Below are 24435 nucleotides of genomic sequence, written 5' to 3'. Positions count from 1 at the left end.
GGTGAGAACATCTGGGGGAACTCTTTTGAGCAGATGGAAGAAAGAGAGAAAGATTGTGAAAGTTTTTGAATGCAGGGCTACATGACTGTTGAGTAGTTACTAGTTAACTATGAGCTATTAACAGTATTAGGTAGAGGTATATTGCCAGAATTGCATGGGGAGAAGAGACTAAGCTGAATAGAGTGGCTGTTGTCCAAGCTCAGGGGCTTCTGGTAAGAAGCACTTGAGGCTGAGTGGAGAGAAGATGGAGAGGAAGCCACTTCCATGGCAACTGTGAAGTGGAATGAAAAAGGAGGGTTGAAAGAGAGGAGGAAATTGGATGACTGAAATGCAGCCTGGTTGGTACCAAGAACATTAATAGGAAAAAAGTATGTCTGGGTGTAATTTGCCTTTTTGAACATAGAATCTGTAGTGGTTTAATAAACAGCCGGAGGTCTAAAAGTGGGGAAAACCAGGGCTCTAGACATGTAGAGGTAAGAGTTAGTTGCCTAGAGATGAGTCTTACAATTAGATGAGATCACCTAGAATCATAGAATGTGTACTGACAAGAAAAATAAAGATGAAACCCCTTCTAACTTGGATAACAGAGCTGGTAGTATGTTTTTCCTGAATAAGTAAATGTTCTATGAGTATCCCTTGTTTCCTAAAATTGTCCCTGGACGTACAATTTTTAGCATTGTAGTTAGAAACATATATGTTCTGATGCTGATGGGAAAGAAAGACAAAATTTTTTAATAATTTATTTCTACTCTATCAAAAAGGTGACTTTCATTAGTACGAATTTTTAAAGGCAAAATAATTTAAATATTATATAGGTGACCTAGAGTTAGTGCAAAAGTCTCCTTTCCTCGGGATGTCTGGTGTTGCTTCAATATGTGGTCATTAACACACACACACCCATTTCTTTGTAGGAGTGGAAGTGTTAGTGGGTTGACACTTAAATTGATCCGCACATCTGTCTCTGAAATGTTGGAAACCCTCTCAGATGACGATTTCGTGAATGTAGCTTCAGTAAGTATAAGATGACTGCATTTTTGCTGAACTAATTCTGCAATTTCTATCTTCCCCTGGTTTTAAATACTTCATAGTGTTTTATCATTGATAGGCTGAGATATTTCTGATCTATATTTTAGCACCATCTTATGAGCTGTCCTATCTTGTTACTAATTCTCCTGTATTTTCATGCCAAAGTCAAATGTCTAAAGCTTTCCCCGTGAGTGAAGTAACTGAAGTAATATGAAGAAAAAAACACTACAGTCATTCTCGTTCACTCACAGGAGCTGAAACAGGTGACATGAAATGAACCCCTGTATCCACTGATATCAATGTAACTCTAATAAGTAGTAACTTGATAGTATAATTAGATAGCAATTTTCTATCCATTTTAATACTCATTTTTCACACTGGACACATCCATAATGTATTATGCTTTTTTTTAATTGAAGTAAAATTAAGATACAATGTTATATTAGTTTCAAGTATACAACGTATTGATTCAACAGTTCTATACATTACTCAGTGCTCATCATGATAAGTATAATCACCATCTGTCACAATGTTATTCCAATATTGTTGCCTATATTCTCTATACTCTACTTTCAATCTCTGTGAACTATTTATTTTATAATTGGAAGTTTGTACCTTTCAATCCACTTTATTTTACCCATTGCCCCCAACCACCTCCCTTTTGGCAAGTCATGTTTGTTCTTTGTATTTAAGAGTCTGGTTTTTGTCTGCTTGTTCATTTGTTTTGTTTTTTAGATTCTACATATAAGTGAAATCATACAGTATTTGTTCTTTCCCATTTGACATTTCTTTTAGTATGATACCTTCTAGGTCGTCACAAATGTCAAGACTTCATTATTTCTTTTATGACTGAGTCATATTCCATTGTGTGTGTGTTAACTCATGTTTTCTTTATACATTTATCTTTTGGGTTATATTCATGTCTTGGCTATTTTAATACTGCAGTAAACATAGGGGTGCATGTATCTTTTTGAATTGTGTTTTGTTTCCTTTGGGTTACCTAGTAGTAGAATTACTGGATCATATAGTATTTCTATTTTTAATTTTTTTTTTTTTTTTTTTTGAGGAACGTCCATGTTGTTTTCCACAGTGGCTGCATCAATTCATATTCCTACCAATAGTGCATGAAGGTTTCTTTTTCTCCCCATCCTAACCACCCCTTGGAATTTCTTGTCTTTTTGATGCTAGCCATTTTGACAGGTCTAAGGCAATATCTTTTTGTGGGTTTGATATGCATTCCCTGATGATTAGTAGTGTTGAGCAACTTTTCATGTGTCTATTGGCCATTTCTATGTCTTTGGAAAAATATATTCAGGTCCTCTCCCCATTATTTAATTGGGTTATTTAGTATTTTGTGGGGTTTTTTTTTGGGGGGGGAGTTTTGAGTTGCACAAGTTCTGTATTTTGGATATTAACCCCTTATTGGGTATGTCATTTGCAAATATATTCTCCCATTCAATAGGTTGTTTTTTTCGTTGTGTTGATGGTTTCCTTTGTTGTGCAAAAGCTTTGCACTTTAATGTAGTTCTAATAGTTTATTTTTGCTTTCCTTTGCCTGAGGAGATCTATCTAGAAAAATGTTGCTAAAGCCAATATCAAAGAGATTACTGCCTATATTTTTTTCTAGGAATTGTGTTATTTCAGGTCTCACTTTAAGGTTTTTAATCCATTTTGAGTTTCTTTTTGTGTATGGTTAAGAAAGTGGTCCAGTTTCATTCTTTTGCTCACAGCTGTCCAGTTTTTCCAGCACCATTTGTTGAAGACTCTTTTTCCTTGCCTCTATTGTATATTCTTGCCTCTATTGTCGTTGATTAATTGCCCGTATAAGTGTGGGTTTATTTTTGGGTTCTCTGTTTTGTTCCTTTGATCTGTGTGTCTGTTTTTGTGACAGTACCATACTGTTGTGATTACTGCAGCGTTTAGTCCATCTTGAAATCTTGGATTTTGGCATTCCTAGCTTTCTTGCTCAAGATTGCTCTGGCTCAAGTTCTTGCTCAAGATTGCTCTGGCTATTTGGGGTCTTTTGTGGTTCCATACAAATTTTAGTGTTATTTTGTTCCAGTTAGGTGGAAAATGTCACTGGTCATATGTTATATAATAATGTATTAACAATTATGTGTGTTACATTTTCTAAGTATTATTTATTAACGTGAGAACCAATGTGCTTTTTAAAAGTGTCTCTTCCCAAGAACTATATTAGAGCTTCCTACTCATAGCTAGAGAGTGCTGAACTCTGAGGCAAATAAAATAGGATAAAATGAATGTTACCACATCTCATTTTAATTAATAGAATTTAGGCAAGAAATTTCATGACTGTTTACTGGTGGATAGAATTTCACATTTGAAGTGGGTATATTCATAGAGACAGAACTGAGGCATTTGTGGTCAGATCATTTTGTATTGAACATAGAAGAACAGATCTGTCTCTGAAACTCCTTGGGAGGGAGAAGTTAAAGCAGCTCCTTTCACTGGACGGGCATCCCTGGGGGGTGGGGGGGGTGCGAGGAAGTAGTCAGGGAAGCAGGTATAATCCCCTTGTTAACTAGAGCTCCAGGTAATTGGAGATATTTCATAGATTATATATTCCCACTAGGCAAGAACTCTGAAAACCTCTTTTTGAGACTTCTTTTCATCTGGGCCACATGTGTGTCTCCGGTGCAGTAAGGTACAACCTGGTCTTTTAGTTGCCCAGGGCTGCCGTAACTGAATACCACACCCTGGGGAGCTCACATGTATTTTCTCATGATTCTGTAGGCTGGAACTCCAAGATCAAGGTGCTGGCAGGGTCAGTGTCTCCTGATGCGTCCTTCCTTGGCTGCCAGATGGCTGCTGTATTGCTGTTTATATAGATGGTCATCCCTGTAGATGTAGCCCCGGGTGTGTCCTCTTATTATTACATGGACAGCAGTCATAGTAGATTATGTCCTCATCCTAAGTCCCCTGCCTCCACACAGCCCACACTCCAGTGGGGAGAAACAAAGGGACGTGGTGGATTTCGGACAACGGCAAGTTCCCTGAAAGTGGGTGACGGGACACCAAGCAGAGCGGGTGCTGCTTCTGTTGGGGCAGAAAGAACTGGGCTCTCTGAGGAGGCAAGCTTCGGGCTGAGGCCTGAGGAGGAGGCTGTCTGAAGCACTCTAAGGGAAGACCATTCTGGCTGGAGGGAACAGCCAGTGCAGAGGGCCTGAAGAGGGGAGCCCGGCTGTGCATCTGAGGGGCAGAAAGGAGCTGATGGGATTGGAGCACGTGAGCCTGGGAGAGGCTGGAAGGTGAGGTGGGGGAGATAGGCCTGGACCCCCAGTGCCTGGAAGGGCCACAGAACAAGTTTGTGTTCTAGCACAAGCAAGGTGGATGCTACAGCTTTTGAAGGGTTTTCTTGACTCTAGTTATGACTGGTGTACAGCCAGTTATTAGTGGAGTCTTTGTTGCCACACGGCTGGTGAGTGACTTAATTCTGCAATCCCATTCTGTGGATCTGCTTCCTAAGACCACTGCTAGTATCAGTTTAGATTGGGTTTCCCCACAAAGAGTCCCTGAGACAAGGATTCAAGGACAAATGGTTTATTTTAGAAAATGACTCTAGGAAATGCTTAGAGAAATGTGAAAAGCCAAAGAGAGAGAGAGAGAGAGAGAGAGAGAGAGAGAGAACTAACAAATGATGGATTTTCAAATACATTACCACTCTGAGTGATACAGTTTAATCCTCCATACAATTCTGAGAATTGGCACAGATTACATGAATCAGAGTTACCCTTCTATGGGGAAAATGTGCTGGAGTATTTATAGTTAACAATTGCTCACGAGGAACATTAATACCCTGATGTTCCCAGGCCAACATGTACGCACGCAGAGATTGTAGAAATCTCAGCCAGTTAAATTTGGGTTGGCCCGCATGGAAATACGGATGGGACACCAACAGCATCTGCCTTAGCTAGAAACTAAACAATGCTATTATTAAATATGCTTTAAAAGGATTTCTGATTAAACAGAAGAAATGGCTTTGAATGAATTTTTTTTGGTGTTCAACATTTAGCTAGCAAGTAATGATTCTTTTTAAAAATTATTTTAATGTTTATTTAGAGACAGAGCATGAGCAGGGGAGGGGCAGAGAGAGGGAGACACAGAATCTGAAGCAGGCTCCAAGCTGTCAACACAGAGCCCGATGCAGGTCTCAAACCCATGAACTGCGAGATCATGACCTGAGCCTAAGTCGGATGCTTAACCGACTGAGCTACCCAGGCAGCCCTGAATTTTTCTTAATAAAATCACTTAGATGGGATTGACATTGGCATTCTTAATGCCTGACAAGTCTTAAAGATCATTGCTTTTCTTAATAATATTATGGCTCTTAAACATGTATTGCTTTAAAGAACATTGTTAACTACTTAAAAAACATAATTGTAAGATATTTCCCTGTGGTTTCTGTGAGCCTGGTCAGCAGACTTTATTGGCTCATTGACGGTTCTTGGTAAATCCTTACTTGTGCATCCTCACTTAATGTACCTTGAACTGTGTAAGCTAAATGCCTGTTGGCAAATGGAATATGTTGCTTGTGGAAAGAACTGGGAGTGTGTTTGATCTGGAAATAACGTATCTCAATATGTCAAGTTAAAAATTATGAAAATACTCAGTTACATATTCACAAATAGGGAAGAGGAAGGACATTGGGAAATGCTCAACCCGTGCAAATTGTGAGGCAAATAATGCAGGAAGATATTTGAAAGATGAAACCATCATGATTTCCCACTCCACTTCCAGGGAAAATCATTACTGGTCTCAGCTGCTGTATATTGGCTTGTTTAGTGTAGATTAGTTAGTTAAATTTACTTTCCTTGTTTATGGCCCTCATTTGCCATAGAGATATTTTTGTCAACTGTGAATTTTTTTTTACTAACTATATACTTTTGCTTAATTTTATTATTTCAGAAAAATCATGAGTACATTTTCATGATTGAAAAGTCACTCAATGTTTTTAAGTGAGCTTATTATTCCCACCATAGATGTGCCCTTCAGAAAATCAGTATGAACAAGATCTAAGGTAGATATGTGTTCATTGCTGATCTTATTTATGTATTAACCTTCAAGTAATCACAAGTCATGAGGTGGTTTTTTAAACACTGCTTATGTGGCAGGAACTGTTCTATGTGTTTTCCAAGATAACTCATTCAGTCTTCACAACTGCCTTGTGAGGTCGATACTGTTACCATCCTTAAGTTTATAGATAAAGAATCAGAGTTCTAGTAACTTTTCTAAGGGAGAAAGCAGGATTGGAGCACAGCCATCTTCATTTATGAGTCTTGAGAAGAATATAAAATATATTTACTAATTTTTTGTGAAATCTGATGTATTTATTTTATTTTTTAATATAATGTATTGTCAAAGTGGCTAATAATACACAGTGTGTAAAGTGTGCTCTTGGTTTTTGGGGTAGATTCTTGTGGTTCTTCGCTTGCATACAACACCCAGTGCTCATCCCAACAGGTGCCCTCCTCAATGCCCATCACCCATTTTCCCCTCTCCCTCACCCCCCCTTCCAAAATCTATAAAGGACGTAGCAAACTCAACACCTGAAATCTCATATACTTAAATAAAATTCCAAAATATTGGAATTGTTAGAAATTCTAAGATAGAAATATGATTAGATTGTAAAAGCAAAGAGAAAACCCTTTTAAATCTGAATGTATTTTTTTTTTTTTTCCTCTTTAGGAGATTAGCATTTATTTATTTATTTATTTTTTCAATATATGAAATTTATTGTCAAATTGGTTTCCATACAACACCCAGGGCTTATCCCAAAAGGTGCCCTCCTCAATACCCATCAGCCACCCTCCCCTCCCTCTCACCCCCCATCAACCCTCAGTTTGTTCTCAGTGTTTAAGAGTCTCTTATGCTTTGGCTCTCTCCCACTCTAACCTCTTTTTTTTTTTTTTTTCTCCTTCCCCTCCTCCATGGGTTTCTGTTACGTTTCTCAGGATCCACATAACAGTGAAACCATATGGTACCTGTCTTTCTCTGTATGGCTTATTTCACTTAGCATCACACTCTCCAGTTCCATCCACGTTGCTACAAAAGGCCATATTTCGTTCTTTCTCATTGCCACGTAGTACTCCACTGTGTATATAAACACAATTTCTTTATCCATTCATCAGTTGATGGACATTTAGGCTCTTTCCATAATTTGGCTATTGTTGAGAGTGCTGCTATAAACATTGGGGTACAAGTTCCCCTATGCATCAGTACTCCTGTATCCCTTGGGTAAATTCCTAGCAGTGCTATTGCTGAATGTATTTTTAAAGAAGACTGTTATTTATGTTCTGGTGGAGAAGTTCTTTCAGTAATTTTTTCCATATTTTGGCTTGAAAAAGCACATATGAGTTAGATTAATCTTATAATTGCAAATGAATACTTAAACACTATGTCTGGGTTATACATTTGGCCTAGGTAGTATAATTTTTTATATATTTATTTACCTCCTTTATCATGTGTCTTGCTCCTGTGCTCTTATTCATGTTTATATAATATTTAACATCAACCACATTAACTTCATAATTTCAAAAATTCATCAGTTTTATTGGTTAGCATGCTATATTTGGGGTTATAAAATGCCTGAAATGGATACATTTAAAGATAATTGATTATGATGCAACATTTTGGTAAGAGAAAAACAAACTTATGTTTTGTCCTTAACCAGGCCTTTCTCATTAAATAAAAAATTAATAATTTAATGATATGGCAATTCTAAGGAAAAAGCTCTTCAAAATCTAATATGCTGGTGTGTGTGTATGTGTGTGTGTTCACATGTGCATATACAGGTGTGCATGTATTTTCTTTCTTTTTTTTTCTCTGAAACTGAATGTCTAGGAAAGAAACAATGTCACTTTTAGTGTTTATAACTTCAGGGAGGCATTATAATAAGGTGCTGAGAAAACCTGGTAGTGATTGTGCAGTAAATTTTGACAATAATTTTTCCACAACCCTCACGCAGTTTTCTTCATCCTCATACCAAAGATCACGTGAGTCATCCAGAGTGTTAGGATGCAATCGATAGGAACACTTGACAAAATTGCTTAGACCCACCGTACAGAAAAACAGCCTCTCATTTTTAGGTTTATATTTCTAAGTCTCTTAATATTTTGTAAAGAACAGTAATTGTTATGCTTAAGTCATGTAATGCACGTGTAAGATGTCAAAACTGCATCCCAAATGTCATGTCCTAGGGAGTTCTTTGTTATCTCCAGGGCGATTCTGTTGTCTCCAGGGCATTGTTGGTTGCAGAAAGGAAGCCTGCTGTTGGGCAAAGCTTATGCAAGCATCACAGGACTGTTTTCCTACTAATCTGGTTACATGCTTTGATGGAAGAAAGTGGTAGATGATAGGAGCAACAATTCAATCACAGCATGTTCTGATTTACAGACATCATTTCAACTGTTGACACAATGAGGGGAGTTTGTTTATGAAACTGAGGGAGTTTGACATTTCAAGAGTAAAATACTGCAAGCCAGTGGAAGATGACAAGGAAATGTGTGCTGATTATGAACAGTGTGTGAAAAGTTAACAACGGAAGAAAATGGCCATGCGTTTCAATAAGATCACGTCTTGTTGCTTAAGAATTAGATGCAAATGTTCTGGTGACATTAAGCATTTTTCAGTCCCTTTTTTTCTTGGAAGTTTTTCTAATATGTGGTCATTATAAAGTGCAGTCTTTGGGGGGTCTGTGTGGCTCAGTAGATTAAGCGTCTGACTTCAGCTCAGGTTCGTGAGTTCAAGCCCTGTGTCAGGCTCTGTGCTGACAACTCAGAGCCTGGAGTTTGCTTTGGATTCTGTGTCTGCCTTTCTCTCTCTGCCCCTTCTCCATTCATGCTCTGTCACTCTCTCTTTCAAAAATAATTAAATATTTTTAAAAAATTAAAAAGTGTAGCCTTTAATACTCATGAGAAAGAAATAATCAAAATACGCTTCCTTATAGTATCTCTGATATTGAAGTAAGCTCTGCGCTTTGTCTGGATAGTAGGCATTAAACAGCGATTCTGGAAATGACAGTGTCTAAATGCAAGTGCAGAATGAGGACTAAGGACTCACAGTCATCATAGCAGGAGGCTGGACAGGGATGATCACAGTGTCATGCTGGTGGCATTAGCAAGACTCTCTGGTTAAGTGATCTGCTTCCCACTCTCCACAGACGACTCTGCCTCTTAGATAGCACTGGTAGAATTGTATAGAAACGATGTACGACCTTTGAGGCTGACTCATTAGCTTGCAAATAGGATAAAATTTCAGGTACTTCCCAGTTTTTGACTTGACAGTCTAACACCAACTAATGTCACACAAGAGGTTTGTTTAAATACGAGATTGCACTGTATCTTCAAGAAAGACATGGCTTGGATTGTTCGTTTTCTCCTGTGTTTTAAATTTGAGTTTTCCTTCTAAAATATGCCTCGTGTGTTCCTAGACAAGGGCATGGTTTTCGTAGCTTAGAACTTTGCTACTCTGCCTGTAATAATGAGCACATTTGTAAGTTGTTGCACTACTTAAATTTAAAAGTGAGTTTTTTCATCCTTACAAAACAGGCCCTCTTTTTGCCAGAGCACAAATAAAGTGACAGATAATTGGTGTGCCAGTGCATTTTTGTGAGCCATGAAGTCTAGAACAGAAATTTCATTTCATGTCTTATAAAATAGTCATCATCTAGATTTCAAGATATTTTTATGTCGATTCAGCTCTCTTTTATGTCAATGACCAAGAATTTTGTAGCTTTATGCCCTTGCCACGTAAGGAGGGGCCCATGACTGAAAAGCAGAGCAGCCCCTGACAGCTGGTTAGAAATGCGGACTCTCAGGCACCACACTTCAGGGTCAGAATCTTCATTTAGCAAAGCCTGTCCAGTGAGTCCTAGGCCATGAGGAAATCAGGAAGTCAAGGTACTGGAGGGAGGTACATTTAGCAAAGTCCAACAGGCATCTGTCTGGAGCTTGTTGTAACTTATAATGCTTATTGCTGATTTAGATTTTAAGATCTTGGTTAATTCACAGCATTATTAGTAGTATGGATGTTTATGAATATTTTTATACTGTAGCCATTTGCTTTATGGAGGGGAGTATTAAGACAGGATGAGTAGAGTTAGATTTATTAAAAGGACCCTAGTTCTCTCTTTTTATATGCTTTTTTTTTTAAGGTAAAGATGGGTGCTTTATAAACTTAACTCTATTTAAAAGATACATAAAGAAATTATGGAAGACTCTATTTGAGAAGACTATCAAATAAAGGACAAATTTAGAGTTTATAATAACAGGGCACGTAATCAAGGTTATTTAGTTTAAAAAAAAAAAAAAAGATTGCCAGAGGATAAATTAATTGCTTTGCATGTATAAGGAAAGTTTATAAGAAGGTGTTGACAAGCATTATAAATATTTTTTCCATTAATTACATGGTGCACTAAAGACAGTTTTTGGTACTTAGAAATTAGTTTCATTTGCAGTTTTAGAAATGACAATGTGATACTTAAGGTGAGGCTGAAGGAGAACTTTTCTTTTGAACTAATTTATTGTTTTTAATAATATAAAAGTTACAACTTATTTTCTGGGACTTGAAGGACTAGGAAATGAGTCCATGCGCCATAGGCATGTAAGGACTTGGTAAGATTATTCAGAATCCAAGTATTCATTTAATCATGACAATAGGTCAAGAGAGTGACTGGGGCTGACCTGAGCTGTAACTTTAGCCAAATTGCTCACAGTTATTTAAGCTCTCGTATTTGTTCCTAATTACTTAGTAGGCGTAAATTCAGCAGAAATCAAAATATAAATTGATATTACATTACAGTACTGACTTGTAGAATGCATCGACTTTAACCTTAATTTGTGAATAGCAGAATCCCCTTTCAGCACATCGTTAAGGTTCTAGAAAACATTTTGAGAATCTTGATGTCTATGGTAGAACTTGAAAACATGAACTAGACATGAAAGTCTTTTTGTAATTTGTTCCATTGAAAAGGACTTTGGCATAAAGTGACTGTTTGCATGTTAAATTCTCTTATAAATATCAAATATTAGTATTTGCCTTTTTCCATAATTAATTCCTCTTTCTAACATTTTGTCCAAAGATTATACACTTTGAAAATGTAGTATCCCAAATTTTTTTTCATTCCTCTTGTTCTCTCTCCTTTTTAACCTGATGCTCTGTTAGTAGGTATCTTCTTTATTTACTTTTTTTCATTAGTTTATACCCTAATCATGCTCAAGTTTTTCAAATATTTGTTATATTGAAATATATTTTATTTTGTTTTTTTTAATTTTTCTTTTTTAACGTTTATTTATTTTTGAGACAGAGAGAGACAGAGCATGAACAGGGGAGGGTCAGAGAGAGGGAGACACAGAATCTGAAACAGGCTCCAGGCTCTGAGCTGTCAGCACAGAGTCCAACGCGGGGCTAGAACTCACGGACTGCGATATCATGACCTGAGCCGAAGTCGGTCATTTAACCGACCAAGCCACCCAGGCGCCCCTGAAATATATTTTAAAATATATGTATATTTATATGTTTGATTTCAGTGGAACAGAGTTAGGTTGAATATAATTTCTTCAAGTCATGCTGGTAACTATTTGTTGGTTCCAAATGCTGTTTCCTGTTTAAAAGAACTTGGTGGTGATGTTACTAACCTTACTTAAAAAAAATAGATCTCTTCTTTCTGTTAAGTGCATATCTTATTGGTATGCACAGATTAGAAATTGCTTCTGATTTACCCTGAGTCTTGATGCTTCTGAGTCTAGATAGATGCATGCTTCTTTTCATTCAAGTGTTTCCATAATAGAGTGGACCTCCTTGACTACCAAATCTCCAGTGTCATTCCAGTTTTGGTTATACTATCTCTTTAATCATTGTCAGTCACTTGACTTCACTTTCTTTTTCTTCGTAGCATTTTTTTCCACCTGATACTTGATATATATATATATATCTATATATATCTATATATATATATATATATGTTTGTTGTTTATTTTCTATACCCCTGCACTCCCACCTCCCCACCAATGGATGCTTTTTTTTTTTTGACTATAGAGACACTGTCTGTTTTACTGAAATGTTACTGTATATAGAAAAATGCAGAGGCGCCTGGGTGGCTCAGTTGGTTGAGTGTCCGATTTCAGCTCAGGTCATGATCTCACAGCTCGTGAGTTCAAGCCCCGTGTCGGGCTCTGTGCTGACAGCTTGGAGCCTGGAGCCTGGAGCCTGCTTTGGATTCTGTGTCTCCTTCTCTCTCTGCCCTTAACCCACTCTCATTCTGTCTCTGTCTCTCTCAAAAATAAGCATTAAAAATTTTTTTTTGAAGAAGAAAAAAATGCACCTGCTTCGGATTCTGTGTCTCCTTCTCTCTCTGCCCTTAACCCACTCGCATTCTGTCTCTGTCTCTCTCAAAAATAAGCATTAAAAATTTTTTTTTGAAAAAGAAAAAAATGCAAGGCACATAGTGGTGCTTTTTCAATTGAGTCTATTTCTTGGTTAGTCATAACAGTGGAGGGGGGAGTCTTACATAGTTGTCAGAATTTTATAATAAATTTCAATCACTGATTAAATATGTTTGTGTTCTTAAATGATTAGAGTCATCCTTACTTATTTTATCTGACTCTAGCATCTCTTCTCTGTAAATACTTTAGATATGTATATCATTCTCTGAGTTTTTCAGGCAAATCCAGCCAAACTCACAATTGATCTTTTTTTCAACTAGGAAAGATGTTCCAAGTAATCAGCTTCAGGTACCATACAAACATTTAGCATATTGGTCAACTCTGCATCATAATGTTGGTAAAGAGGAAAAAATCAGAGTAGATATGATCATTTTGTCATCTCATTAAAGTTTCATCCTTGGGAGCTGGCTTTCAAATTTCCACAGGGCTATGAAAAAAACTTGTGATAGAAATAATACTGATATGCTTGTTACATCTTAAGACTGATAATGAGAAAGTTGCCCATATTTCTAGCTGGTCAAGTGCTGTGGAATCAGGATTGCACAGTGGTTGACAAAATGATGGTTGAGAAAGAAAACATTAATATCAAGTAGAGATGAGCCAGGAAGCTAAATACAAATACTCTCAATTTTTTGAAACTCCAAATGCATATAACTAGAGCTGTTTAAGAGTTTTGTATATGATAATATGAATAGAATATATTAAAAATGATACTGGGGCTTATTCAGAAATTCACTCAATATTTCAACAAAAAGTCAACAGACTGAATTTTCAGCACATCGTGATTCACGTTAATTGAAATATTTGTTTAAAAGTAAAAATGCTTATCAAAAGTTTAGATGGCCCATGTTTTATAATTATAGGCAAACATAAATTTTGTGTCAATAATGTCAATATCTTCACTATTTTATTAATGTGACTTTCTTTTGACATTTACAGAATTCATTACTCCTTTTATTAATTCTTTTAATAGTTAAAACAATCTTATCTAAATGATAAGATTTTAGAAATTGGGGGCCTTTCCAGTTGATGTGCTAAAGCTCCCCCCTCCAGAAAGAAGGAATTTATAGCTCCAAGGAGATAATTGAAACAGCTGTCTATGGACATTGATACTTTGTAGAGCCAGGACTTGGATTAGACCTGACTTTGTTAAGTTGGATTGAAAAGTAGAACTTCTTTTAATCAATTTTTTTTATCCAACAGGCCAAGGAAACCATAAACCAGCAGCCAGTGTTGGGCAACAACCATGTCATTTTGAGGACTAGAGTGTTGAAGTTCCATGGTGCTATTAACAAAGATATTTATAGCATCTCTAACTTGCAAGGGTGACCACCCCTTCTGGTTTTCCCTGGACAGGGATTAATAATAGAAATTAGAATCCTATTCACAATGTTTGCAAAAATCATGAATTACCTAGAAATACTTTGAATAATATATGTTGGATCTGCACTGTAGAAAAGAGAAAAGAATATGAGGTATAAGTAGAAGAGTTGAAATGGATATACAGAAATGAATGTGGAATAATAACTTCTTGAAATGAAAAGGTGACTCATGTGAAAATGTCAGTTTTTCCAGAATTTATTGGTAAATGCAATTTTAATTATATTAAAAAAAAAAAAAAGGTTCCAAAGTTCAACCGGAAGTGTGGAAAAAGTAGCATGACAGGATATGGCCGCTTACTTTTTTTGGTATCAGTTGGAAATGATGAGACACCATAGAGAAAAGTGTGTCAGATTGTTTGGGTTTGAAGTAGGGCTCTGACTCTTGGTTGCTGTGTGATTTGGGGCACTTTGCTTTACACTGTCAGACTCATTTCATCAATTGTATAATGGAAACTATTAAAAAAGTAAAACCAATGTTCACTTTGGCAGCACATATACTAAAATTGGAAAAATAAAGAGAAGACTAGCATGGCCCCTGCACAAACATGACGCGCAAATTCGTGAAGCATTGCATATTTTTAAATCTTCAAAACTAAAACTAAAACCATAAGCTTGGTGAAGATTAAATGAATCAATGCATGTAAAGTGTTTAGCCTGGCACTGTTGTGATTCTCAATATATGTTAGCTGATATTTTTATTATTATTATTAACAGTAAATCGGTGAAATAATAGAAATAGTAAAGGAATAAAAAATGTTCTAGAAATATATTCTAAATCTTTGTTTATTATAAATAAAAATAAGACAACTCACAAGATTATATGAAAATTGATATATGAGAAAGTTTTACATCATTAGCCATCAAGAAAATTCAAGTAATTAAAAGATTGAAATAATCTTTGTACTTAGGATTTAGCAAATAAAAATGTTACGTATTCATGAAAGTGGAGTGAGACTGTTACAAATATATTATAAATTGGCACACAATTTCTGGAAGTTAATTTGGCAGTAGCTAAAAAACTTGAAAAATCATTCTCAACTGATTATGTACATATGTGTATGGATAAATGTTATCAGCTGTTTCTCTGAGTTTTAGGATAACCATTTTGTTGCCTTATAATATTTCCCATTTTTAAATTTCCTGTAAAAATAAGAAAATGAAAATATTTATAATAGGAATAAAACTTAACCAAGATTTTAAAGATCACATCCTCTGTTCACTTTGCTTTTATTTTCCTGCATCGCCATCTTGTGTCCAAAGTGTGGATAGCTTCTCATATCATAATTGTAAAGACTTGACACACGAAATTATAGTTTATTTAATTTAGATAATTTATCGAAATAAATAATCCTGCATAATATAATTTGTTACATAAATTATTTATTATATTTAGATTATGTAAATAAGTTCACTTGTATTTTGTAATTTCAAGAATTACCCATATTTCAAAGCAGGCAGGTCTGGATTTGAGGTGGGTGTTTTTTGTTGTTGTTGTTGACCTATTTATTTATTTTGAGAGAGAGAATGAGAGAATGAGCACAAGTGGGGTGAGGGCAGAGAGAGAGAGAGAGAGAGAGAGAGAGAGAGAGAATCCCAAGCAGGCTCCATGGTCATTGTGGAGCCTGATGAGGAGCTTGAACCCATGAATGTGAGGTCATAACCTGAGCTGAAACCAGGACTTAGACGCTTACCCTACTAAGCCACCGAGGCACCCCTAATTTTTACTATTTCTAGAGGAAAACTACTTGAGCCTGCTAACCATTTCAAAGGTAGACCTGGTGCCCTGTGAAGCTGTGTTAGAACACCCCATGAGGGTGCCATTTGTAGACAAATTTGCTTTCCAAGGACTTGATGCTACTTCGACTTATGGTGTGTATCAAGGCAGTGCCAACATTTCATCATCTTTATCCAAGGTGAATTCAATGAACAGAGTTCTGTCTGTCCGAAGTATTTTGTGAAATGATTTCTTACTTAGCAGAGTACGTGAGAACAAAAATACTGTCTTTATAAAACCAGGAGTTTAAATTCATTTGAGAGGTTAGTGATTTATTTTGGCTCTGAAAGTATCTTTTAATATGATGGGTGTATTTGACTGTGATATTTAACAGAAAGGTTCTTTGGAAGCATTGAAATTTATTGTTGATGGTTATCTCAGAGGCTATTTCAGACATTAAGTTAGTGTTTGAAGGATACCTGTATCGTCCTGTTAGTGAACTTTATTTAAAACTCACCAAAGCTGATATTATTCATCATTAATCTAGGGTCTGTTCTGATTTGAGAATTGAGCATACTAATGTTTATAGTAAAATTATTTTTTTTAAAAGATAGAGTTGCACTTGACTTAACATCTACTTTGTGTCAGGCTCCAAGATAGATGTTTTACGTACATCTTCATTTGGGTATTTGAATAGTGTCTATTTGGACAGAATACTTATATTTAGGAATATACAAGTTTAAGAACATATTGTAGAGCTAAAATATAATTTCTGCATTTAGAAATCTATAACTTGGATTTTTTTAATATTTATTTTTGAGAGAGAATGCAAGCGGGGGAGGGACAGAATGAGGGAGGCAGAGGACCCAAAGTCGGCTCCACGCTGACAGCAGAAAGTCTGATGTGGGGCTCGAACTCACAGACCACGAGATCATGACCTGAGCTGAAGTTGGCCACTTAACTGACTGAGCCACCCAGGCACTCCTATAACTTGATTTTGGTCAACATTTCACACTGTCTTCTTTTTTTTTTTTTTTTTTTTTTTAATTTTTTTTTAACGTTTATTTATTTTTGAGACAGACAGAGACAGAGCATGAACAGGGGAGGGGCAGAGAGAGAGGGAGACACAGAATCTGAAACAGGCTCCAGGCTCTGAGCTGTCAGCACAAAGCCCGACGCGGGGCTCAAACTCACAGACCGTGAGATCATGACCTGAGCCGAAGTCAGACACTTAACCGACCAAGCCACCCAGGCGCCCCCACACTGTCTTCTAATGGAACTCCATTCATATACTCATTAGATATTTATAGCATACTATTATATGCCAAGTGCTAAGGTTGCAATGGTGGGATGGCTGTTTTCTTTGTGTGGACTTCTAATCCAAAGGAGACATCTATCAGGATACCATACAAAGAAATAGGAAATTTTAATTGTGTTGTATTCTGTAAAGAAGAGATCCATCTAGGCCTAGGAGAGGTTACAGTGGGATGGTTGGATCCAGTCAGGGAAGGTCAGGAAAGCTCTTTGTAAAGAACAACTGTTGAGGTAAGGACAGCAACCAAGTGAGGAAGAGAAGTGTTGCAGGTAGGCAGAGGAACAGGTGATAGGGAAGGAGGAGAGGAAAGAATGTTCATTTGCTGGAGCAGGGATACAAAGTCCCACTTGATTTATACCCCACATGCTTACTCTGACCCACACTTCTTTCTCTCTCCGCCTGCTAGCAGTGATTTTCTCAGCAGTTCTAATAAGGGATCTGCTCAGCTGAATTTTCTGGGATCAGGAAAGGAATCAGTGTGTTAGTTTGGATTTCTGACTCTGTAGGATTAAATATACATTTTTTTTTAAAGCATTTTCTTAGTAGATGACAAAAACTGGCCTCCATAAATCAATTTTTGTTCGCAGGATACAATTTTGAAGCTTTGTAATACTATATTAGTGAACTTTGCCCTAAGGTTTTTAATATATGTATGATTCATGTATTAAATATGTGGTTTATAAATTGACGTCTAGGCACATGTTACCAAAGACTGCAGTTTCAGCTTGTGAAAATAAACCTGTTCTTTTTGTCTACTCTAAAAGCGGACGAGTGTAAGGTGTCTGTGAAATATACACTTGCCTAATTTAGAACTTTTAAACTTTCTCATCCCTTTCCTAGGAGGGTAAGATTCGCTCTGGGGACTTACACTTTGTAAGCTATTCATTTCTCTGCATTATTTATGAATTTTATTATGAGTATAATCAGAGAATTTCTGTTACACACCACTGAATTTGTATTTAATGAATTGAATTTACATTTAATCAGTTTGTTAAAGTGACTTAACGAGATGCTTCATTCTTATGTGTTAAAAGCAGGTCAAGGCCAACCAAAAGACTCAGGGCAATACATTATTTAGTGTTCATTTTCTGCGTAACTTCTAATTTTATCATGATTCATCGTTTAAATCAGTTAATAACATCTCCTATAACCATTTCTAATAATTCTCTAAAGTCAGATATTTTACTGTTGATGTACTAGCAAACTTTTTTTTTTAAATGTTCTAACATGGGAATTCTCACATTCTTTTGTTTTCAAAATAGAATGTGTAAGATAAGATTGTGTCAAGTTATCAAAGAATGGAATGAAAGAGGCAGTGGAATTTAGATCTGAAGATACTAAGTTTTCAACATTTGATTTTATGGAAAAAGCAAAAAATATGTATTGGGGCTTTTTCTTCATATATATGATGTACCTGAAAGTAGTGTTCAAATAAAAATGAGCAAGAACTCAAATTAATTATCTGTGCAGGACATTTTCCTTCTTGTTTTATCTGTACTCTCTCCAAACCTTCCATCTCCTCCCTTTATCTTTTTATTTTTTTATGTTCATTTATTTCTGAGAGAGGGGGGAGAGAGAGAGAGGGAGACAGAGACAGAGAGAGAGAGCGAGCATCAACCGGTGGGGGGGGGGGGGGTACTGAGGGAGAGGGAGACAAAGAATCCGAAGCAGGCTCCAGGCTCAAAGCTGTCAGCGCGGAGCCCAACTTGGGGCTGGAACTCAAGAAATGTAAGATCGTGACCTAAGCTGAAGTCTGACATTTTTTTTTTTTAATATATGAAATTTATTGTCAAATTGGTTTCCATACAACACCCAGTGCTCATCCCAAAAGGTGCCCTCCTCAATACCCATCAGCCACCCTCCCCTCCCTCCCACCCCCCATCAACCCTCAGTTTGTTCTCAGTGTTTAAGTCTCTTATGCTTTGGCTCTCTCCCACTCTAACCTCTTTTTTTTTTTTTCCTTCCCCTCCTCCATGGGTTTCTGTTACGTTTCTCAGGATCCACATAAGAGTGAAACCATATGGTACCTGTCTTTCTCTGTATGGCTTATTTCACTTAGCATCACACTCTCCAGTTCCATCCACGTTGCTACAAAGGGCCATATTTCGTTCTTTCTCATTGCCATGTAGTACTCCATTGTGTATATAAACCACAATTTCTTTATCCATTCATCAGTTGATGGACATTTAGGCTCTTTCCATAATTTGGCTACTGTTGAGAGTGCTGCTATAAACATTGGGGTACAAGTGCCCCTATGCATCAGTACTCCTGTATCCCTTGGATAAATTCCTAGCAGTGCTATTGCTGGGTCATAGGGTAGGTCTATTTTTAATTTTCTGAGGAACCTCCACACTGCTTTCCAGAGCGGCTGCACCAATTTGCATTCCCACCAACAGTGCAAGAAGGTTCCCATTTCTCCACATCCTCGCCAGCATCTATAGTCTCCTGGTTTGTTCATTTTGGCCACTCTGACTGGCGTGAGGTGATATCTGAGTGTGGTTTTGATTTGTATTTCCCTGATGAGGAGCGACGTTGAGCATCTTTTCATGTGCCTGTTGACCATCTGGATGTCTTCTTTAGAGAAGTGTCTATTCATGTTTTCCACCCATTTCTTCACTGGGTTATTTGTTTTTCGGGTGTGGAGTTTGGTGAGCTCTTTATAGATTTTGGATACTAGCCCTTTGTCCGATATGTCATTTGCAAATATCTTTTCCCATTCCGTTGGTTGCCTTTTAGTTTTGTTGATTGTTTCCTTTGCTGTGCAGAAACTTTTTATCTTCATAAGGGCCCAGTAATTCATTTTTGCTTTTAATTCCCTTGCCTTTGGGGATGTGTCGAGTAAGAGATTGCTACGGCTGAGGTCAGAGAGGTCTTTTCCTGCTTTCTCCTCTAGGGTTTTGATGGTTTCCTGTCTCACATTCAGGTCCTTTATCCATTTTGAGTTTATTTTTGTGAATGGTGTGAGAAAGTGGTCTAGTTTCAACCTTCTGCATGTTGCTGTCCAGTTCTCCCAGCACCATTTGTTAAAGAGACTGTCTTTTTTCCATCGGATGTTCTTTCCTGCTTTGTCAAAGAGTAGTTGGCCATACGTTTGTGGGTCTAGTTCTGGGGTTTCTATTCTATTCCATTGGTCTATGTGTCTGTTTTTATGCCAATACCATGCTATCTTGATGATGACAGCTTTGTAGTAGAGGCTAAAGTCTGGGATTGTGATGCCTCCTGCTTTGGTCTTCTTCTTCAAAATTACTTTGGCTGACATTTTGTGTCAAGGGCCTTTTGTGGTTACATATGAATTTTAGAATTGCTTGTTCTAGTTTCGAGAAGAATGCTGGTGCAATTTTGATTAGGATTGCATTGAATGTGTAGATAGCTTTGGTCAGTATTGACATTTTGACAATATTTATTCTTCCAATCCATGAGCAGGGAATGTCTTTCCATTTCTTTATATCTTCTTCAATTACCCGCATAAGCTTTCTATAGTTTTCAGCATACAGATCTTTTACATCTTTGGTTAGATTTATTCCTAGGTATTTTATGCTTCTTGGTGCAATTGTGAATGGGATCAGTTTCTTTTATTTGTCTTTCTGTTGCTTCATTGTTAGTGTATAAGAATGCAACTGATTTCTGTACATTGATTTTGTATCCTGCAACTTTGCTGAATTCATGTATCAGTTCTAGCAGACTTTTGGTGGAGTCTATCGGATTTTCCATGTATAATATCATGTCATCTGCAAAAAGCGAAAGCTTGACTTCATCTTTGCCAATTTTGATGCCTTTGATTTCCTTTTGTTGTCTGATTGCTGATGCTAGAACTTCCAACACTATGTTAAACAACAGCGGTGAGAGTGGACATCCCTGTCGTGTTCCTGATCTCAGGGAAAAAGCTCTCAGTTTTTCCCCATTGAGGATGATGTTAGCTGTGGGCTTTTCATAAATGGATTTTATGATGTCTAAGTATGTTCCTTCTATCCCAACTTTCTCGAGGGTTTTTATTAAGAAAGAGTGCTGGATTTTGTCAAAGGCCTTTTCTGCATCAATTGACAGGATCATATGGTTCTTATCTTTTCTTTTATTAATGTGATGTATCACGTTGATTGATTTACGAATGTTGAACCAGCCCTGCATCCCAGGAATGAATCCCACTTGATCATGGTGAATAATTCTTTTTATATGCTGTTGAATTCGATTTGCTAGTATCTTATTGAGATTTTTGCATCCATATTCATCAGGGATATTGGCCTGTAGTTCTCTTTTTTTACTGGGTCTCTGTCTGGTTTAGGAATCAAAGTAATACTGGCTTCATAGAATGAGTCTGGAAGTTTTCCTTCCCTTTCTATTTCTTGGAATAGCTTGAGAAGGATAGGTATTATCTCTGCTTTAAACGTCTGGTAGAACTCCCCTGGCAAGCCATCTGGTCCTGGACTCTTATTTGTTGGGAGATTTTTGATAACCGATTCAATTTCTTCGCTGGTTATGGGTCTGTTCAAGCTTTCTGTTTCCTCCTGATTGAGTTTTTGAAGAGTGTGGGTGTTTAGGAATTTGTCCATTTCTTCCAGGTTGTCCAATTTGTTGGCATATAATTTTTCATAGTATTCCCTGATAATTGTTTGTATCTCTGAGGGATTGGTTGTAATAATCCCATTTTCATTCATGATTTTATCTATTTGGGTCATCTCCCTTTTCTTTTTGAGAAGCCTGGCTAGAGGTTTGTCAATTTTGTTTATTTTTTCAAAAAACCAACTCTTGGTTTCATTGATCTGCTCTACCGTTTTTTTAGATTCTATATTGTTTATTTCTGCTCTGATCTTTATTATTTCTCTTCTGCTGGGTTTAGGCTGCCTTTGCTGTTCTGCTTCTATTTCCTTTAGGTGTGCTGTTAGATTTTGTATTTGGGATTTTTCTTGTTTCTTGAGATAGGCCTGGATTGCGATGTATTTTCCTCTCAGGACTGCCTTCGCTGCATCCCAAAGCATTTGGATTGTTGTATTTTCATTTTCGTTTGTTTCCATATATTTTTTAATTTCTTCTCTAATTGCCTGGTTGACCCACTCATTCGTTAGTAGGGTGTTCTTTAACCTCCATGCTTTTGGAGGTTTTCCAGACTTTTTCCTGTGGTTGATTTCAAGCTTCATAGCATTGTGGTCTGAAAGTATGCATGGTATAATTTCAATTCTTGTATACTTATGAAGGGCTGTTTTGTGACCCAGTATATGATCTATCTTGGAGAATGTTCCATGTGCACTCGAGAAGAAAGTATATTCTGTTGCTTTGGGATGCAGAGTTCTAAATATATCTGTCAAGTCCATCTGATCTAATGTGTCATTCAGGGCCCTTGTTTCTTTATTGACCATGTGTCTAGATGATCTATCCATTTCTGTAAGTGGGGTGTTAAAGTCCCCTGCAATTACCACATTCTTATCAATAAGGTTGCTCATGTTTATGAGTAATTGTTTTATATATTTGGGGGCTCCTGTATTCGGCGCATAGACATTAATAATTGTTAGCTCTTCCTGATGGATAGACCCTGTGATTATTATATAATGCCCTTCTTCATCTCTTATTACAGCCTTTAATTTAAAGTCTAGTTTGTCTGATATAAGTATGGCTACTCCAGCTTTCTTTTGGCTTCCAGTAGCATGATAAATAGTTCTCCATCCCCTTACTCTCAATCTAAAGGTGTCCTCGGATCTAAAATGAGTCTCTTGTAGACAGCAAATAGATGGGTCTTGTTTTTTTATCCATTCTGATACCCTATGTCTTTTGGTTGGCGCATTTAATCCATTTACATTCAGTGTTATTATAGAAAGATACGGGTTTGGAGTCATTGTGATGTCTATGATTTATGCTTGTAGTGATGCCTCTGGTACTTTGTCTCACAGGATCCCCCTTAGGATCTCTTGTAGGGCTGGTTTAGTGGTGACAAATTCCTTCAGTTTTTGTTTGTTTGGGAAGACCTTTATCTCTCCTTCTATTCTAAATGACAGACTTGCTGGATAAAGGATTCTCGGCTGCATATTTTTCCTATTCAGCACATTAAAGATCTCGTGCCAATCCTTTCTGGCCTGCCAAGTTTCAAAAGAGAGATCAGTCACGAGTCTTATAGGTCTCCCTTTATAAGTTAGGGCACGTTTACCCCTTGCTGCTTTCAGAATTTTCTCTTTATCCTTGTATTTTGCCAGTTTCACTATGATATGTCGTGCAGAAGATCGATTCAAGTTACGTCTGAAGGGAGTTCTCTGTGCCTCTTGGATTTCAATGCCTTTTTCCTTCCCCAGTTCAGGGAAGTTCTCAGCTATTATTTCTTCAAGTACCCCTTCAGCATCTTTCCCTCTCTCTTCCTCCTCTGGGATACCAATTATGCATATATTATTTCTTTTTAGTGTATCACTTAGTTCTCTAATTTTCCCCTCATACTCCTGGATTTTTTTATCTCTCTTTCTCTCAGCTTCCTCTTTTTCCATAACTTTATCTTCTAGTTCACCTATTCTCTCCTCTGCCTCTTCAATCCGAGCCGTTGTCGTTTCCATTTTGTTTTGCATTTCGTTTAAAGCGTTTTTCAGCTCCTCGTGACTGTTCTTTAGTCCCTTGATCTCTGTAGCAAGAGATTCTCTGCTGTCCTCTATACTGTTTTCAAGCCCAGCGATTAATTTTATGACTATTATTCTAAATTCACTTTCTGTTATATTATTTAAATCCTTTTTGATCAGTTCATTAGCTGTTGTTATTTCCTGGAGATTCTTCTGAGGGGAATTCTTCCGTTTGGTCATTTTGGATAGTCCCTGGAGTGGTGCGGCGGACCTGCAGGGCACTTCCCCTGTGCTGTGGTGTATAACTGGAGTTGGTGGGCGGGGCCGCAGTCTGCCCTGATGTCTGCCCCCAGCCCACTGCTGGGGCCACAGTCAGACTGGTGTGTGCCTTCTCTTCCCCTCTCCTAGGGGCGGGATTCCCTGTGGGTTGGCGTGGCCTGTCTGGGCTACTTGCACACTGCTAGGCTTGTGGTGCTGGGGATCTGGCGTATTAGCTGGGGTGGGTAGGCAAGGTGCTCGGGGGCAGGAGGGACAGGCTTAGCTCGTTTCTCCTTAGGTGATCCACCACAGGAGGGGCCGTGTGGCAGCGGGAGGGAGTCAGACCCGCTGGCAGAGGGTTGGCTCCGCAGAAGCACAGTGTTGGGTGTTTGTGGGGAGCAAGCAAGTTCCCTGGCAGGAACTGGTTCCCTTTGGGATTTTGGCTGGGGGATGGGCGAGAGAGATGGCGCTGGCGAGCGCCTTTGTTCCCCGCCAAACAGAGCTCTGTCATCCGGGGGCTCAGCAGCTCTCCCTCCCTTTGTCCTCCAGCCTTCCCGCTTTCCGAGCAGAGCTGTTCACTTATGACCTCCCAGACGCTAAGTCGCGCTTGCTGTCGGAACACAGTCCGTCCGGCCCCTCCGCTTTTGCCAGCCAGACTCGGGGGCTCTGCTTGGCCGGCCAGCGAGCCGCCCCTCCGCCCAGGCTCCCTCCCGCCAGTCCGTGGAGCGCGCACCACCTAGCCGCCCTTCCT

At 37.8% G+C, this 24435-nt stretch overlaps 1 protein-coding gene and 1 non-coding gene across 8 annotated transcripts in view; both read left to right on the top strand.

Annotated features, from left to right (window-relative positions):
* The window catches only part of CACNA2D1 (calcium voltage-gated channel auxiliary subunit alpha2delta 1), a 499724-nt gene that overhangs the window by 376808 nt on the left and 98481 nt on the right, over nucleotides 1-24435 (top strand). For 6 of the 7 annotated variants that reach the window (XM_049641359.1, XM_049641358.1, XM_049641361.1 and 3 more), the window contains one exon: nucleotides 912-1011. In XM_049641359.1, the coding sequence (XP_049497316.1) occupies nucleotides 912-1011 (100 nt within the window). Of the gene's footprint in view, nucleotides 1-911; nucleotides 1012-13691; nucleotides 15351-24435 lie in introns of those variants that run through there. The other variant, XM_049641365.1, reaches the window with a different exon arrangement.
* On the top strand, nucleotides 14346-14450 carry LOC125931093 (U6 spliceosomal RNA). Its single transcript, XR_007460351.1, has one exon. It is a non-coding gene; the product is annotated as a U6 spliceosomal RNA (small nuclear RNA).

Source organism: Panthera uncia, chromosome A2 (genome assembly GCF_023721935.1).
Source record: "Panthera uncia isolate 11264 chromosome A2, Puncia_PCG_1.0, whole genome shotgun sequence".
Lineage (NCBI taxonomy): Eukaryota > Metazoa > Chordata > Mammalia > Carnivora > Felidae > Panthera > Panthera uncia.
Note: the sequence above shows the minus strand (reverse complement) of the source record. Positions and strands in the feature narration are given on the sequence as shown.